Source organism: Rhinolophus sinicus, chromosome 16 (assembly GCF_057876585.1).
Source record: "Rhinolophus sinicus isolate RSI-liver-muscle chromosome 16, RSI-T2T, whole genome shotgun sequence".
NCBI classification, from domain to species: Eukaryota; Metazoa; Chordata; class Mammalia; order Chiroptera; family Rhinolophidae; genus Rhinolophus; species Rhinolophus sinicus.
Window position 1 is genome coordinate 114,674,383 of NC_142516.1, and position 13,360 is coordinate 114,687,742.

Here is a 13,360-nt window from a genome sequence, read left to right on the forward strand (position 1 = left end):
AGTAACTGGTGCTTCAGTCTTCCTCACCAACACATTGAGTTTTCATGCAATGTGTTCCTTCATTATTAGTCACCTTACAGAGCTAGTCTAAATTCCTATCTGGCCTCCTCAGGTCCTGTGGCAACTCTACCACTTCTATGCTATTCTGGAAGCCAGAGGGGTAATTGTCCTTCTTACAAATCATTCTGAGAAGCAGGAATGTCAGGTAGGCTCTCTCTAACCGCACCACCTCGACACTCCACACATCAGTTTGGACTGTGGGGTCCTGTTACCCGGCAGGTTTCCTCTGGTCTCCCAATACACTACATGGTGTCTGCTTCTCCAGGACTCAGCCAATGGAGCCAGGAGCAGGGCCTCTGTCTCTGAGGCACAGTGAACCTTCTGCCTTCATCTATTCCCCTCCTTTTCCCTCTTCCTAACCCTTCATGATATTTTCTAGTCTAAGGGGAATCTTTAGCTCCTAAATCCTATTTCTTTCAAGCATTTTGGTTCTATCCCAAATCGTCTCTAATTCTACTTTCCCCCAGAGGTTCTTCCTGGTACCAAAGACTAAAGGAAGGCAATGTGTCTTTGGCCACGGACCTACACACTGGTTGCTATTCCAATGCTCCTTGTTTCTGTGTGCATAGCATTATCAGGTAGCTCTCTCTGCCATTTTTGTCTGCACAGCGTGGCATAAGAGTAGTAGAGAGAACCACAAGCTTCTTTGGAGTCTTGCTACATCCCTAGACTTGCCACAAAGCAGAGAGCAAGCTTCTCTCCCTGGGTCCTGTGGAGTCCTCTGCTCTCATCAGCTGCCCCCTGCCCTGGTTCTCTTCCTGCTCCCAGCCTGAAGGTACTCTCCTCGTCTGGTGGGAAACCTCTTTTTATCTCCTACTCTGTTTCCTCCAAACATTATGGTTTACTCCAGTCCACTCCACCTCCCTCAGTAGACTGAGCCTTAGGAAATCAGGAAGACATCCGTCTAGTTCTCCTTCTCACCCTGTCTCAACTCTTCTGCAGGCAATGCAATATAGCAGCTCTTGGAATTAAAAGAGGTGAGGCAGAGTAAGGACAGCAAGGGGGGAAGTTGCAGGAGGAAAAAAGACCCTTTAAATAGTATTTTAAAAATTTAACCCACCACACAAGTAAACAAATAAACAAGAGAATACCTGATTGTAATAAATGCTTTGAAGAAAATAAGCGAGTAAAGGGAACAGGGCTTTGGTGAGATCTTTTCCAGTTACACTTGTCCGTCCAGCCTTACATTCACCTGCTCCAAGAGGAGTGGATATGCATCCATTGGAATGCTTTTTAAAAACCAGTTCCAGGGGCACTGAGGAAAAAGTCTGTTGCTATGGGTCTTGCTCATTCTTTACGTATAAATCCTAAAAACAGTGGGAATCCAGATTAGGGGTCAACTGCAGCTCACAGGCCAAATCCAGTCTGTCACCTGTTTTTGTTTTGATCATGAGCTAAGAATGGTTTTTACATTTTTAAGTGACTGAAAAAAATAAAAAGACTATTTCATGACATGGGAAAATCAGGGTATTTATTTCATATACATTGGTTTTGAGGGCGTTACATTTTGAATTGGGATTTATCTAAAGTCTTCAAATAATCACTTTTGGTCTTTTGGAATATAGATTACATAAGAGAATTCAGGAAGAAAACGAATTAATGCTTATTGAGCATTTATCTTGTGCTGGATACTGAACGGTAATACATGTAAATATGTCATCTATGTTATTTCATTTAATCCTCATAAAATGCCTATAATAGGAGGTACTATTAGTATGGCCATTTTACAGATGATAAAACCAAGACACAGAAAATTTAACTAACTTACCAAACATCATCCAGCTAGTTATAGATGGTCTGGATTTGAACCCAGGGAGTCTCATTCCAGAACCCACATTCTCACTAACCATGCTGGATATGAGTATGGTAGTAGGTGCTGAAAATACTGCTTCCAACAGACTATTTAATTCAGGCTATAAACTTTTACATTTGTTTAGAAAGGAGTTCCATGGGGAAAATGGATTCATAGTACTGAAATAGTAACTTATCATTTGCATCTGTTCTAATTTTGTAGTTGATAAAACATTTTTAGATGCATTAACTGATTTATAGCCCTATGAGATAAGTAAATAATTAGCTCCGTTTTACAAATTAAAAAAAATAATAATAATAAGGCTTTTTAAGATCGTATAACTAGGAAATGAAAGACCAAGAACTTAAAACCCGATCTTCTAATCTCTAATCCTGAATTATTTTCTCTATACCTGTGTTAGACAAACTTTCATGACTTTCTCCATGTCTGTACACCAGCTACACATAGTAATTTTCTGGAAATGGACTCTGTTACTTAAATACCTGGTTTGCCTTTCCTAAGCAATAATATATATAAAATCATGAGTTTGATTCTTCTTTAATTTATCAAACACTTATATTGTGCTTACTATAATATATTCTAAGCACTTTACAGAAAATATTAACTTATTTAAGCCTGATAACAACCTCTGAGAGAGAGATAATATTACTGTCCCCATTTTACAAATTCAAAAACAAAACAGAGAGAAGGAAAGCAAATGGCCCAAGGACACGTACCTAGTAAGGAGTAAAGCAGGATTTGAACCTCAGCAGTGTAACTTCCAAGTTCAGCCCTTTTAGCCCTTAATTTGTTTAATATATTCAGTCTATTTTCTAATGCACATTAAAATGAGTACATGAGTATTAAATTTGAAAATATTCAGCTGTGTACCATCTAAAATCATCTTGTATAAAGACTGTACTGTACCATGGTAGAATATTCCAGAAAACCTATAACACTCTGAATATGGAAGAAAGAGCACAGTGTGTTACTTCATTGAACGTGTTATTAGGGAACGTAATAAGAACTGTTAAGACACAAACTGAATACACTATAAATTACCAGCATAATATGAAATGGAAACCATGGAAAACATGGTGCTTTTTTTTTTAAATCAGGGGACTTCTATTGTTAATTGGAATCTTAAAATTAGTCGTCTTTCGTAAAGAATTCCTTATACAGCACTCTTGTTATGTGATCATTCAATTTCTGCTTAAACATTTTCAACGGCAGAGAGCATACAACTTTTAGAGGCAGTTTGCTCCACTGTTTATGGCTCAGTTGTTCTAAGTTTGATCTGAAACCTGCTTCGCCGACCTCTTCATTTATTTAGGTTGGTTTTGGAAAGTGTTCCTTCCTTTCTCTTCCCCCCCAGCAGATTTACCTTCCTGGTTATGTTTGACATAAGCGAAAAATAAAGTTGGTGGGCATCCCTTGAGGACTGACCAGCGGGCTGTGCCCAAACTTGACAGCACCCGTTAGTGGGGGAGCAGGGTAGGGTTAGAATGTTTCCGTGGATATCCAGAGAATGTATCAGTCTGCAGAGCATCAGAGTGGTCATGCATTCTTGTGTTTATATGAGTATGTATTCTCAAATAATAATAATTACACATATAGCTATAAAATAATAAGATGGGGTTTTCTTAAACGAAATGTGAAGATGTTCTTCAGGCACTTCATAAAGGGAAGTTCCGAAATAGTTTTGTGCAGGAAATGGTAAAATCAGAATAACTCTATCGTTTCTCAAGATAGCTCCCTGAAGGGACACTCATCTCTTGTGTGCGTAAGTACTGCTGTATATGTTACAAATCAGTCTCCTTCGTCGGAGTCATTTTTGTGAGTTGGGTTTTTTTTAGTTAAAACATTTACTTAATTTCTAGTTGTTTTTTTAATTATCTACAGGCAGGATTAAAAGACAGGAGAGCTAATCCATAGCTGTCTCTCCACATTTTAACATAGTTGTATCAAGTACACATACTTTTCTATTGATACTGTATAATGATATTCTCCTGTCCCACAGGCATTTCCTATTCAAAACAGGAACAGGGACAACGCCACTGTTCAGTACTGCAACCCCAGGATACACAATGGCATCTGGCTCTGTTTACTCACCGCCTACCCGGCCACTACCTAGAAACACCCTATCAAGAAGTGCTTTCAAATTCAAGAAGTCCTCCAAGTACTGTAGTTGGAAGTGTACCGCACTGTGTGCTGTAGGGGTCTCCGTGCTCCTGGCAATACTTCTATCGTATTTTATAGGTAAGAACCAAGTTTTAGAATTACTTTGTCTGTAACTCGGGATGTTATATTGTTTTGTGGGTTTTATCTCTGTATTTGGTCAAGAAGTATATGAGGAGGCTCTATTTCCTGGGGAAGGGGTTCGTAATAATACATGATAAATTGCAGGGTATTTGAAATCATCTTCCACAAATTTAGATAAGTAGAAAAGCTGCACTTGCCTGAAGAACAAGTTATATTCTTGGACACAGACCGTAGTGTACAATTGTGTTTGACTTATCCCTCATGAAACATGGGTAACTCTGTCATTTCATGCACATAAAATAATTCACGCAGTTGCAGGAAGGAGCACAATGCAGGAATCCCCCACAATGCATAACCAATAGGGAACTCTGTGCTGCTTGTGATATCACTGTCGTTCCGCTAACTCAGCTCTCTAAGTGTAAAGCTCATCACTCAGGACCGTCATCTTGCACTCAGGAACCATCTCCTGAGAACTATACATCTGTAAAACAGTGACAGCATTATCTGCTTGTTCATAGTTGTGGATTTTTCAGCTTTTCTGATGTAGTGTTGATCATGTTTTTCACTTCATGGTAACCCGAATGATAGAAGCCGCTAATCGAAGTTATAAATACTCCTTTTATTTAACTGTTTTATACATATACGAGCATTCAAACTATTGGAAGTCGCTTTTTAAAGTGTCAAAAATGACCACATCAGATTTTTAATCTACTTCTAAGTGTAGGGAAAGTCCTACATCGTCAAAATGCTAATGGTGTCCCCGGAGATAAATCACAGGCTGTGTGGTTTATCCAACAAGAACAACAGTCAGTGATGCATTTTCAAGTTTACAAAGCTATTTGTGATGCCCCATGAAATTCTATAACTGAATCAGAGTATGTATTACAGAGCTGCATGTAAAATAGTATGATGCTTGTGTAGTGAACCAGTTTCTATCATTAACTGCAATGCTCCTTAGTTATAAATTATGTACTTTGGAAAGTGAAATAACCATTTTGAGTCACAACATTTAAGAGAAATGCAGAATTTTAGAGCGTGAAGGATCTTTAGAAATAATTGAGTCAGGAACGGCAACGAGGTGGCCTGTTACGTACTATTACTTCCAATTCTTCTGCCTTGGCAGACGTCACTAATGAATCAGGGCCCTCTTTCCCGCTGACCTGGGATCCAGCCTCATTATCCTCAACGCAGTGCTTCACGCAGCACCTCCTGGAGCCACTGTCCATCAGTGATAAAAGCAAGATGGAACCTTTTTGTTATTTTTCAATCTAAGTTAACTCCCTCCTTATAAAAATGGTCAAACCAGGTACATGGCCAAGATCACACACTAATGAAACAATGCTGTGTTATTTCATAACACTCAAGGTAAATGAGGACTATGACCACAAAAAAAGTCGGTGTTCAGAGGCTGATTTCTAGGATTCAGCTAGAAAGTATCCAGCCATTAAGAGAATCTCTCCTAGTTAGCTATATAAATTATTTATTTTTGTCAGCTGTGTGCTGCTAAAGAATTTTTGATGGTCCTGAAATGCATCAGTCATAAATGGCATGGAATAAATTAAGCAGATATATTTGTAGGGGATTTTCTAACAGTAGTACATGTCTAACAGATAAATATTGTGCAGGGCTGGAATTCAGTGTCTGTGCTGTTGATGTGTTCTCGGCCATCATTTCTGATTGTTAAGTGCCCGTGTCCTACCAGTTGTTAAATATTTTGAAAATCAGCTCTGATACCATTTAATAGTTATACACTCTGTGACTAACATGAAAAAAACAGCATTTTACTGTGAGATTAGATCACTATTATTTGTGAGACTTGTACTCTTTTCAAGGATCCATTAGTGAATATAATTGAGTATTAGACTTCTAAGTAAAAACTCAAATGTTTTTTTTTCAAATTGCCTGTTTTTACAATTTAGTAGTTAGCAGCCCCCTTTTTTCCTACTCGTGCCACTCCCAAAAAAGTCTCCTTTGATTTTTCTTTCCCAATATGGAAACATACAAAATTTATAGTTAGTCTACTCATGTAGAGATATTTGTTGAGCATGTGTTATGATCCAGTTATTGTGCTAGAAATTAAGGTGATACAATCGAAGTGTTACCAGGCAAAAATTACTTTTATCATCAAAGAATTATCTCACACTTTTGCTTTGATTAAGCAAAAATATACTTAGAAGTTTTACTAGTCTTCCTGTGCTTAAATGACTAGCACACTAACTCAGTGTTTTTTGTTTAAATCAAGGGCCGAATTTCACTTCTTCCTCGGTTAGCATGATGAATCTTTTCAGACTGCAGATACCACTTTCACCCTTGAAAAAAAAAGAATAGGGCACTTCTCTCAGGGAACGTTGTCCTTTCTATTGAGTGTGCATGTAAAGCAGCAATAGAAAGGGACACTGCCTGTCCAGCTAGATCACTCTGATAAACTCCAGAATCATTGGGGAAACCAATGTCATCATTTAGTTGACCTCACAACCTTTAACACAAGTGCAATCATCCTTACATTTTTTTCCCCATTCCCTTAGGTGTCCCCTTCTCTCATATTGACTGTCAATATAAAGTCAAAGACTTGAGAAATAAGTAAAATTAGAAGCTTGAGGAAATATTTCTGGAAAAATCCCAGAATTTTCTTTCTCGCTTTCCAGTAAGGTCATGAGAAGTTATAAGGATGTAGCATTAACATGTCTCTTCTCTAAGATAAAGTTTTCTCAAGACAGTAAAGGTAAATAACTTCTGAAATGGAGGATGGAGGGGGACAGGCTTTGTTATTCATTTGTTTTTCCTATTCCCATAAAAATTTCAGAGATTAAAGGAAGGACAAAAAAGAAAGTGAAAATTAATTCCCATAAGTCACTGTTGTTTTTTGCGTGGGTAATCACTGTTAACTATTTGGTGTATGTCCTTCCAGATACTTTCCTATTCACCTAGAGTTCCATAATTTTAATGCATTTTGTACCAGGCTTTCTCACTTATCATTCATTAAACATCCTATACGTATAATTTTATTTAGTGACTGTCAATCAGTTCCCCAAAATGCAGTTACTAGTTTCTTATGCATGTAACTGTGTGTTGTGTGTGCATGTGTGTTCCGTTGATCAAATATTTGATCAGAATAAATTATTTGATAGAAATTGGCTGTTCCAAAGGGTAGGCATGTTTTAAATTCTCCAAACCATGGCCAAAGTACCCTCAATTTACACAATTACCAATGCTACTTATTATCAGTATTTTTAACCGTTGCCCATCTCTTAAGTCAAAACATTTTATTGTTGTTTTCATTTATACTAGTAGTGCTGAATATCTTTTCATGTACTTATTGACCATTTGTATTTATTTTTGTGTGTGTGAACAGCCAAGTTTCCCCCCATTTTTCTGTTGTAAATTTTCTCCATTTTGTGAGTTGCAAGTGTTTATTTATAAAGGATATGAATCACTTGTCAAATACGTTATATATTTTTTCCAATTTATTACTAGCTTTGTTCATAATTGTTATGCGTATACCATACAGAATTTTTAAGTAGTCAAATTTTTTAATTTTTCCTTTATAATTTCTGATTTTTATGTTATAGATCCTTATTTACTCCATTATTTTTAAAAATTCACTTAAATATTCTTCCAGTACTTTTATGTTTGTTCAATAAGCATTGCTAGGTCAACATTTTCTGGGCACTCTGATGGATGTTAGAGGTTCAAATTAGCTCTTCGTTCTAGAAATTCATAGTCAAGTGATGAAGACATGTAAGCAAACACACTTTTAATAGTACATGATTTCATAGCAGCATGGTTCATAGCAAAAAACAAAAGACAAGGGGAAATACCTATCTCTGGTGAAGATATTGGGGAAAGACTTGATCTAGCAGGTGGTACTTAAAAGGTGAAGAGAAATTCAGTTCGCTGGGTTTAATGTCAAAATGGTTAGTGGGAGATCATCTTGGGAAGAGGTCATCCAAGGCAAGGAAAGGAAGAACCATGAAATATCTCCAGTGGTGCATGTGGGGAGCACACAGTGTGCCAAGCATTGTGTATGAAGCTGTGTATGAATCACCTCATTTAATTTTCACAACCACCCTATGAGTTGTTATCCCCATTTAACACATAGGAATCTATCACTTAGAGAGGCACCTCACCTGAAGTCACACAGCCAGTAAATGATGGGACTGGACTGGAAAGTACCGAGGACCCCTTTACACTCTACTGTCTCCCATGAGGTTTTGGAAGAATTGAAAATAGGGAAGCAACTGAAGAAATTCAAGCATAGCTATGAAAAAGAATCCCGTTTGTTTGTAAAAGATTGCTTTATGGCATTCCAGAACATGTCATGTGAAGGAAGGAAGTCCAGACTTGTACTGTTCAAATTTTAATGTGCCAAGGAATCACGTGGGGATCTTGTTAAGATGCATATTCTGATTCAGCAGATCTGAAGTGAGAAGCAAGAGTCTGCATTTCAGCTGGGCTCCCAGGTGATGCAGCTGTAGACGGCAGTGGAATTAGCAAGGCTCTAGGCCAGCCCTGTCAAATGTTACATTTAATAATAATAATCCTGTGTCTTCACTAATTCAGTAACTACTAGACACATGTGGCTATTGAGAACTTGAAATGTGGCTAGTGCAACTGAGGGACTGGAGTTTAAATTTTATTGTCATTAAGTAATTTAAACTCAAACAGACACGTGTGGCTAGGGTTTCCAGGCGGGAGTTCCCACCCGTTCTCAGGAATGTTTTCTACTTTCCCATTCCCACGTCCTGAGATAGAAACTGTTTTCTGTTCTCCATGATGAATCGTGTCTACAAAGTGACGGCCGATACTACCAAACACCTGGGTTCAAGGAGCCAATTTTCCTGATTTCCAGACCAACTTTTCTTGGGATTCAGGAGCAGAAAAGAGAAAAAAAATTCCCAAGAATGGACGGGAATTCCTGCCCGGAAACCCTAGCAATAAATAGGAAAAATGTCTAAGAGATACATTGTGAATAGTACGTTTATTTCCCATTGTGAGTATTATGGGTTCAAGGAGCTGATTTTCCCAATTTCCCGACCACCTTTTCTTGGGATTCGGTAACGGGAAAGCAAAAAAAATTCCTGAGAATGGGTGGGCGTTCCCGCTGGGAAACCCCACGTGTGGCTAATGGCTACCATTTGGACAGTACAAGTGTAGACAACCTGTTAGACAACCTACATGTGAGATGATGAGGCCCTATTGGGATACAGGAGTGAACAGAATTGAGAATTATAGCTGACACATAATAGATGAGCCATGGTTTATCATATCCTAAGTCTTAAAAATCAAATGTCCAAGCTTGGACATATGGCAGACTTCTTTTCAGCAGTCACATTATGATTTTCTTTACATTGCTGAGCTCCCAATTAAAATCCTTCCCTAATACATTAATCTTTAAGTTGGTATATCTTTGCACAATGAAAATTCTACTGATTCCTGAACACAAATGTTAAATTCAGTAATAATAGTTAGTGATAGAGACCTATCAATAAAATACTTGTTCCACATTTTCTGGGTCCCTAACTTACTCATCCGTCTTCTTTTTTTTTCTGTTCTAATAATTAGGAAATTGTAAAGATGGGCAATAGCCAGCAATTGCTCACCAAAGAATGGATTGAAAAGAAAGTCTGTAGATTACTGTTGCTTCTGCGTCTGTTCTCAGTTACGGAATGAGTAGGAGTTTTGATGACTGTTCTTGACTCACAGAAGATGGAGGACAACCTGAAATGTTGATGCTGTACACATAGAAAAATGCCCAGACATCTTATAAACCATAAAACATTATTGAAATATTAAATACAAATGAAATAAATGTTTGGATTATTAGGTTAACACCAGTTAAAACTGCAACAAAGTCAAGTGAAAGTTCAAATAACGCCATTTATGGGCAGTTCACCTCATTAACATTTCCAGACACTTCCAGGTAGAGTCTGAAAATTCAGATAATTTCCCATGTAGAGTAGCATCAAAAGTTTAAACATTTTCTTTAAACTGAAAGAAAACTAGAGAGAACAAAAATTGTATCAAGTTATATTATGTTAGCCTATTTTCTCAATTTTCAGCTTAGTTTATCCCAGCCAATAATTCATTTGACAACAATTTTTATAACAGGTTTATTAAGATATAATTCACACACCCTACAGTTCACTCATTTAAAATGTACAATTCAAATTAACACTGTGTTTAGTATATTCACACAGTGTTAAAATCAATTTTAGAACATTTCCATCACCCCAAAAAGAAACCCTGTATTCTTTGTATTCTTTAACAGTCACTTCCCATTTCCCACTAAACCCTCCATAGTTGTTGTTTTTTTTCTTTCCCCCACAAAAATCTGAACTTTTAAGGGACTGGTTGGTTAGCTCATTTCCCAATGGCAAGAAATAAGTCAACATTGTTTTTTCTTAGTAACTCCTGACATGCTGCTAACCAAAGAAATACTTACATTTTCAATGTTCTATTTCATTGAAAAAAAAATACATATGTAGTTATTTATCTCCTCTGAACAGCTGCTACCAACTGATTCCTAAAATAGATGTTGTCATATGTCTGCTAAAAAGGCTGTTTAACAACATAAGCGTTCCCTACATCTAGCAAAACATAACCTGTCGAATCCAGGTTCATTGCAGTATGATTCAGTAGCAGTTATCTGTCCTACTTCTGTGTCTATTTGCATTTTATGAACATTTTTACCTCTCTGTGTACCTTGAAATTGATTACGGTACTAGCTATATATATGCAACTCAGGGTCAGAAAGAAAAATACGCCATTCCTTTATGCTTCATGAAAAATCAACCATTTAAATATATGTAGCAAAATAAAATGTGACATTCCTTTTTTTTTTGGACATTTCTTTGTAATAAAAGTGCTATTTTATTAGGTAATAGAACACAACTGAGCAATGAATTACATACCATTTTTCACTACAGCTTCTTCCCTTAACTCCTAATTGCATTACATTCAGAAAATGCATTTTGAGATGGAATGGTAGCATTTTAATACTAATGTGATTTCATCACATTGTGGAAAAAATATATTGCCTATTTTTGGAGGATTGAAAATTGTAAACTAAAAATTTTAAATCAATATTGTGTTTTATCCTTGCATACATGAAATTAAAGACAGATTTAAACTTGATTCAGTGGTGATTAACAACTCCAAATAAAACAGTTTACCTCTAGGAAAGGAGGATAATAGTAATATGATAAAGCAACTACTGCAGTACTCTGATTCTGCAAATTCAAAAAGGAGAAAACCAACAAAAACCCACTCTAGATGTTGTATTTTTTTTTTCTTATTAAGGACAGCACTTCGTAAGGATGGAGTTGTGCATCACACACACACACTCACACACTCACACACACACACCTACAGAAATTTTGGCTATCTTGTCATGTTTGCAGTCTGTTGTAACTTTCAAAATGAACTCTATTAATTCGTAGACAGTATTAGTTTTCTCTGTCTAGCGTATCATAGAAACCTACAAAAGATTGAGAAGTCACTTAAAATTCAGTTCATTCTGTAGCCAACTCTGTATAATCACATCAGTGCCTTCTGAATTGAACCTAAAGTGGGGAAAAGCTATATATTGCACAATCGATTCTTTTAACATTATAAATTGTTGTTGTTTTTTATTAGCACACGTAAAAATGTGTAGTTTTAAGTTTATCCGAATATTTATTACTATATATAAAAAAGAAATCCCTACCAAATTCTAGAAATGATAGGAATGTAGGAAGTATACTCCTCCTCTCCTCGCCTAAAATAATTTATTTTACTCTTAGCTCAATATGAAGTCAGCTGAATAAATAATATATGAGAAATACTATATTCAAACAGACCATTTTTACCATTCAAATATAAGGATCTCCCTGACTTGAAAAGCATTCAAGGACAGCAAAAATAAGAACTACCTTTAAAGTCAGCTAAACTTCAGTTTGTGCCAGACAAATTTATCTTGTGTGTGAAATACAGCGCTGTTTTCTCTGTTTTAGGCTATCAGTTTTGCAGAATGTAGCAACATGTCCTGACTAATGACAAGTGGAAAGCATAATACAATATTTACCATGTCAGTGTTACATTGCATAAATATTTAATTGGTGTTGCATATGTCATTTGCTTTTACATTCGTGGTACTGAGAGCAGTATAGTCTGAGAAAAATAGCTACATAAAGAGAAGTGAAAGGAAAAGTAACTGGCATAAATAAGGTTAAAAAATAGATTGCTAGGAATTTTAGGAATGAATTCAGCATAAAACCTTTAAGTTCCATTGAATCTATATTCAAACAAAGTTCTCATCCTAGATTACAAGAGATAAAATAAAATTCAAATGCATGTACTCTTCTAGTTTATTTATTGTTCCTACATAATCTTAGAATGTCTACAGAGTTGGAATGTCTATATGCTTTGTCTCTCTTCCTTAAGAATAAGATTCCAGATTCTTCTTTGGTAACTTAGTAATGTAACACCAGAAAAGGAAGTGACCATCCATCCATCCTTCCATCATTCATTCAAAATTTGTTTATTGAGCGACAACATTTATTTATTGAGACACTATGATAGATCCAGCAGTGGACAACACAGTTCTTGCTCTCTTTGAGATTATATTTCAGAGAATACAAACACTGAGCATTTAATTATATTCCTGATGACTATTTAAAAAGGAGAATGGTAGGAGACTAGGAGAGTGCATAAAAGGCAGTTTGGGCATTAGAGTAAGATTTTCCTGCTAAAACCAGAATAATAACTAGGATTATGTGTTTTGACAAAAGCTGACATAAGGACAAATTTTAAGTATTACCACATAAAACTAAATGTGGCCCGAAAAATCAATTCTCAGGTATATTAAAATCAATATATTGTGATAGAATATCATCTAGATATTCTATCTGAGGGAAACAAGTTATGATATTCATTGGTTTTCTTTTTTGAGTTTGTCTAGCTAGAACTCTTTTTGTAGTTAACATCTAGAAGTGAAAAGAAATGTTACTTTGGGATTATTGGCTAACTAGATTTAAAATTCCCATAAGAATTTATAGTCGTGTTTCTGTTTGTTCCTTTCCTTTAATTTTAGATAATATTACATACGTGCTTTAAGAATTTTATTTATAAAGTATACCCAGTAAATAGCTTTAAAACTGTGAAAAGAAATGATATCTCTTCTTTCTTTCCAATCATTTATGAGTACTCTATTAATATATTTCGAAGAAATTTTTAAAATCCATGTGTTTCTGTATTTCAAAAGTTTTT

The 13,360-nt window shown here is 36.1% G+C and overlaps 1 protein-coding gene across 19 annotated transcripts in view; it reads left to right on the top strand.

Moving 5' to 3' along the window:
* TENM3 (teneurin transmembrane protein 3) overlaps positions 1-13,360 on the top strand; it is a 2,441,918-nt gene that overhangs the window by 2,280,208 nt on the left and 148,350 nt on the right. For all 19 annotated transcript variants that reach the window (XM_088793202.1, XM_088793205.1, XM_088793208.1 and 16 more), the window contains one exon: positions 3,873-4,111. In XM_088793202.1, coding sequence (XP_088649328.1) covers positions 3,873-4,111 — 239 coding nt within the window. The remainder of the gene's footprint in view (positions 1-3,872; positions 4,112-13,360) is intronic.